Source organism: Aythya marila (genome assembly GCF_965140915.1).
Source record: "Aythya marila genome assembly, chromosome: 1".
NCBI classification, from domain to species: domain Eukaryota; kingdom Metazoa; phylum Chordata; class Aves; order Anseriformes; family Anatidae; genus Aythya; species Aythya marila.
The window spans coordinates 44,681,802-44,687,801 of NC_139042.1; the positions used below are offsets into that span (position 1 = coordinate 44,681,802).

At 35.0% G+C, this 6,000-nt stretch overlaps 1 protein-coding gene across 2 annotated transcripts in view; it reads left to right on the forward strand.

Moving 5' to 3' along the window:
* Nucleotides 1-4,367, forward strand: part of SLAIN1 (SLAIN motif family member 1) — a gene marked incomplete at both ends in the record, with an annotated part of 47,593 nt that extends 43,226 nt beyond the window's left edge. For both annotated transcript variants that reach the window (XM_082751982.1, XM_082751983.1), the window contains one exon: nt 4,292-4,367. In XM_082751982.1, coding sequence (XP_082608108.1) covers nt 4,292-4,367 — 76 coding nt within the window. The remainder of the gene's footprint in view (nt 1-4,291) is intronic.
* Nucleotides 4,368-6,000: the final 1,633 nt, after the last annotated feature.

Genomic DNA, 6,000 nt, shown 5'->3' on the forward strand with positions numbered 1-6,000 from the left:
TCTAGCTCCCAGTGCTGAGTCAGTGAATGGGTGAAGATTTAACTCCACAAATAGCGATGGACAATGCCTGCTGGTAATTTCTAATAAACTGTGTTACAGATAGAGTGTAATTACATATAAATAAGAACGTAATACCACCCACCAGTAAGAAATCAAAACAAATGGAAATCTCGTAGCATTAGTATATCTGACTCACCATCTTCCAGACTTGTTCCAACTGCTATTTCAAGCTCTGAGGACAAGCATGAGAAAGATTTGCATGCCTGTTGCTGTAAAAAGCAACAGACTGTAAAAATGCAACTTGTGATGTTACAGAATTATGAGGAAGGAGATATTTTGGATGTCTTCCTCTTGGGATGAAGCAGCATCTTGTCAATTTCAGCTGGGAAACAGTAGAAAAGCTATACTGCTAAACAAATGAATTTTTGCATTTTGCAAGAGAATTGTCTCCAAATATTTTTTTAAGGTAAGCAATAAAATAAGCCTGAAGAAAGAACTATGTTTTAATCACCTTATAACAGCTGAGAGTTAAACTCTTAGCTCTATGTATCATACATTCTATGATTAATAGGTGTTGAAGTTTCTCAAAAAGAAACTCTAATCAACTTGTGTCAACTCTTCCCACTATTTCTTCCCATCATGTGCATCCCTCCTGTTGTGAAGGCCTGCTGCTTGACCACCTGGTTTTCTGTTGGATGAACTGTCAGTGTTTAACTTTCACCATTTTTATGCTTTTCATTAGGTACTTGCTAGATCCAGAATAAGTTCAATTGCTCACATTCTCTCTTTGGTTGAGTTACTCAGGGATTACACTGATGTGACTGACAACAGATTTTGACCAACTGCAGTGAAACTTTGATAAAAAGCTGTCAGGTTTCTTCTTTGATGGAGACTGTACCATGAGATTTCTATTATAACCTTCTTTGCTCTCTGCTGGATCTCCCTCTGTTAGAGTTCTTCATAGTAGCGGTTTTTCTTTCTTTCTTTCTTTCTTTTTTTTTTTTTTTTTTTTTTTTCTTTCTTTCTTTCTCTTTCCCTCAACTTCATGTTCTTCTGCACGGCTCTTAAATCTTTCATAGCAACATGTGAGAAGCAGAGACTTTCTGGTCCACAAAGACCAGTCTCTTGCTATTGTTTCATCCTTCCTACAAGAGACAACCTTAAAAAAAAATTAAGAGGTTTCAGCGGAAGGGTGAAATACTGTAGTCTCAACACTTTATTTATTTATTATTTATTATTTATTATTTATTTTTATTTATTTATTTATTTATTTATTTATTTATTTATTTTTTATTAGAAGCTCATTCAAATTTATCTGATTCAAAAGCTATTTATAGTACAGAAACACTGGGCTCCCATCTTCTCACCTTAAAATGTACCTTAGCAGCATCATATGTTGCTGTAGAACCAGACCAATGATCCTGGAAGATAGATTGTGTTTACAGTGTGTGAATGACAAGCTTATAGGACTCCAAAAGCACAGACATATTGGAGGTCAGCCAACAGTTCTTTAAGACCCTAGTTTAATTTTATTTATTCATTCAGAAAATAAAAGTATCTTCAGTGCATACAAAATTTTATTGGAAGGAAGTCAACCATGACAGGCAGATTTTCTAAGTGTTGATTTTGTCACTGTGATCATTTCTAAGGAATGGTATTTCTGATTATCAGTTCAAGACTCTAGCTTCTATTAGCACACAGAAACTTTAAATGGTTTTAGTTGTAACTTCATTGAAGGTAGAATATATATATATATATAGTAATAAATCAGGTGTTCAGGAAGAAGTGCACATTCAGAATAAAACTGTCTTTATTACCCATGGCCAGACTATTATGCAGACAAGTTACTGGTATTGTACATACTTAAAATAGATTGTTAGACACTTTACATAAGCCCTAAAGTTAGTGAACTTCAGTATTTACTGCACAGAACCAAACATATGAGAGAGTGCTTTTGACAATTTGTAAAATAAAATTATAGTAGACAAAATAACCAACTTGGCTAAATACTACCTGCTTTTCTCCTTATCATCAGAGTTTCATGCATCCCAAAGCAGTGTAAAGAAACTGTAATGAGTATGTTCCACCTATATTTAGCCTTACTAGTGAGGCATCATTTTTTTATTTTATTTTTATTTTTATTTTTATTTTTATTTTTATATTTTTATTTTTATTATTATTATATTTTTTCTGGTAAATGTATCCCCCTAACTGCCAGCACTCTCCAACTTGATGCTCTGGGCTTCTTACAGACCCACCTTCCTAAACCCCTTTTCCTACCTTCCAGTCCTCCACTTTACATCTTCACTCATGCTCTTCACAGGAGCACGGTGGTAGAAACAAGGTGAGCTGGGAGCCACAAGGGACAGCCAAGCTGCCCCAAAATACCCAAAACAGAAGAGCAAAGCTATGGCAGGGACCAGGGTCAACCAACAGTCCCAGTCTCCAGAAGAGTCCCCAGTGACAAGGCAGGTTTCAGCTAACCCAGAATGTCAAGTCACTAAGTGTGGGTGTAGGTTCTCCCATGCAGCAGGCAAAGGCATGGCAGCAACCTAAATGCAGCCATGGAGCAAAGGTGGAAGGCTTGATTATTCCTGTTGCCTTGTGCTGGAACAGGTTGACTACAATCTAGTTGATGACAGGTAAGTTGAAAGAGTCTGCAGGCCCTCCAAAACTTTGTTATCTCAAACTACATAGCATCATACTGACAGCTTGTGCTTGTTTTGCAACAGTTTTCAATGCTGGTGTGTTTTCCTGTTAAGCAGGAATCCAGCTCTGGATAAGCAGCAGTATTCTTATGCTTATTTTCATCTTAGCTCACTAATTCTTCATTACTTTTGTCCTCTCTGTTTTCTCTCAAACACTGTTAAATATTTTCCCTTTCTTTATTTCTTTCTTTCTTGCTTGCTTTCTTTTCCTTCCTTCCTTCCTTCCTTCCTTCCTTCCTTCCTTCCTTCCAAAAAAAAAAAAAAAAAAAAAAAAAAAAAAAAACAGAAATGAAAGCAGCAGTTGTAGAACAAGGCAGAAGCTGGTCATGTTTTATGCCTAGATTTATAATAAACTGGATTTATAGCAAAGATAAGGGATACTGCAACAGAGTGGAGACACACAAAAACATCTTGGATGAGCCTAAGTTTACTCATCTTTTTTACTTAAGTGTAATTTTTTGGCCAGTAGGAAAATCAGTTGTAGCAGAGACGTGAGGCGCTGCTCTGATGACTGCTTTTGGCTTACTGACTCTCTTACAACATACATCTGCTTTCTTCCATGCAAGGGTGTTCAGAAGGGAGAGGAGGCATCAGTAAGTTACAGCAGTTACCATTAAAGGAAGAGTAGAGAAGTGAGAGAACAAGGCTTAAGACCTGGTTTTATAAGAAACAGTTTCACAGAATCGGGACAGTTTATTTTCAGCAAACTGTGGTGTAACTAAAATATGTTTGCCTTGTCACCAGTGGTTTGACATTTAGGTCAAATCAAACAGGTTTTTCTTTTGTTGTTTTGTTTGTTTGCTTGTTTAATATTATTTAAAACAGTTACGTCAAAAGTAAAAACCTGTCAGTTTTGGAGGACAGTCAGCAAAGACTTTTTAAATAAATCCCTGCTCATTAATGAGAGATACAGCCCAGGTGTTGTGAGGGTGTGGTGCTAGAGGACCACGAGCTCTCTGCATGGGTAGTGGTGTAGGAACTGGCAGCTCTCTGACTTTGGCTGTGTGATGGAAACGTGTAATTATGAGTCTTGGATAAGAGGATCTGGAGCAGGACTTAATGCAGTTCTTCAACTGATAAGATGCCTAAATTCCTTAGTGCCAGCATAGTGTTTCTATAAATGCTGTTTTTTTTTTTGTTTGTTTGTTTGTTTTTGAGAGAGAGAGAGCATGCTGAGCATGACAGCTTTTTGAATATTTCCCATTACATCTTTGCTGCCTGTCTCTATTGGAATGTGTGTTGTCCATAGTGACAAAAGAGGTTTATATTTATATTTTTCAGAACCTTTAACCTGAAGAACTAAATCTTCCCATTTTGAGGGGTTTCATACATCATTAGGATTATTCACTAAATTCCTTTTTGAAATCCTTTATCCAGTGACATTAATGGGATCTCATTGGAGGTCTTAATTTCACCATAGGTCTTTATATTTGCATTAACATGTAGCCAGGAATATGATAGAGTGAAGTCTCCAAGCAAGCTACAAAGCCAATATCACTACAGAAGAGAATGGTATTTGCTATCTTGATCTTTCACATGAAATATGACTTCCTTTGTCTTTTTCTATGATTTGTTTCATACAGTTTTCTTCAGCCTCCTAAGCCACTTTCATCGCTGAGCACGATGCGGGATGGGAACTGGAGAGATGGCTGCTATTGATGAAGGATGCCCATGAACATTGAAAAATAAGTAACATGGATTTCATTACCCAGCTGGCTGGGTAACGATGACTTGGGAAAGGAGGGTCATGCAGTATTATTTCCCCTGCGATTTTATTATGTAAACATCCATAATGCAATGCCATTTTCTAAAAAATGAACATCTTATCAAATACTGAATATTGCACTTAAATCGGTTACCTGAACAGCTGCATTGTTATCAGACTAACAGTGGCAGTGTTATCACACAGAACTGAAGTATTATATATGTGAAAAGTACCAGAATATTTCCTCTGAAAGAACTTGGAGCTAATGCTTTTGGGGCAGCTTTGCCATACTGAAATTCTAAAATCATTTATTCTTTGTAAAGGCATCATGCATTTATTTTGAATTTGGAGGGGACTTAATGTATGTGCTTAATTTTTTATTTTTTTTAGTGCTTCCTGTACATTTTGTTTTATATACTTGAGTTCATTTAAACTTGCCTGAATCTTGAACAACAGAGAGATAAATTAACTTTTCTGTGCCATAAATAATATTTTTGGGGTAACGTACTTTTTTAGCGCTAGGAACATATCTTACAAAATCATACCATTGGCAATACAAAGCAGTATATTTATGTTGCAGAAGCACAAAATAAGTAGCATTCACTGGAAACTGCCATCCAGCAGGGTCAGCATGGTTTTGTTGGTCTTTCACCGTTTGTTCAATTGTTAATTTATTGTCATAGTGTTTTGTATTTAAAATGGCAGCATAAGTCACGTTGCACTTACCAAGATACAGTGATCTCTACAACTATGTTTGGTTTTCAATACTTTATTACAAAGAATAAAATTGTAATGTTTTATTAACAGTTGCTTATGAAAAAATGAGTTTTAATGTGAATAAATCTTTTTGATAGATCTTTTACAAAATCAAATTGCACTAATCAATGCTTTCTTATAATGGCATATGACCTAATATTTGATTACAACTGTGTATACTGCTGTTTTGGAATGTTTCAGAAATAAAGAATCTATTTCAGCAATAATGCTGTTCTTGAGTGTGCAATGTAAACATTGTCAGAATTTAGTACTTGACTTAACTGCTGGAGTTCTTGTTACTTAACATCTATATTATGCTGTATTTTTGCAATTAGTAACTAAGTTCATCTTAATTGTTTTATTTATTTATTTATTTATTTATTTATTAAATCAAGTTATGAAGCCATAATTTTCATGGAAGACAGGTAAGTGTTGTTTTTAAATCAGTCTTACTATAATGTGTTTTATTGTTGTTTTTATTTTGTTTTGTTTTGTTTTCCAAGTTAATGTTCAGATTCTGCAAGTGCAAATGTGACTTGCAATGTACCAAGCCTTTCTTTTGCCATGGATTTATCTCTGAATTTGCTTGGGGACCTGTTTTTATTAAAAGGGCAAACTAAAATGAAAAACAAAAGGTAAGAATTTAGTGGTAAGTAAAACCTATATTGTGGTGATATGTGATTGTATATAAGTGCAGTAATACCTCTCTACAGCTTAGTACTGTTCAAAAGAGATTAAAAATTAATTTTTCACACTTTAGTCCTTTTAATCCAGTTAAAATTAAACAAACAAACAAACAAATAAACAAAAAAGTAGAATCATTGAGAAGGT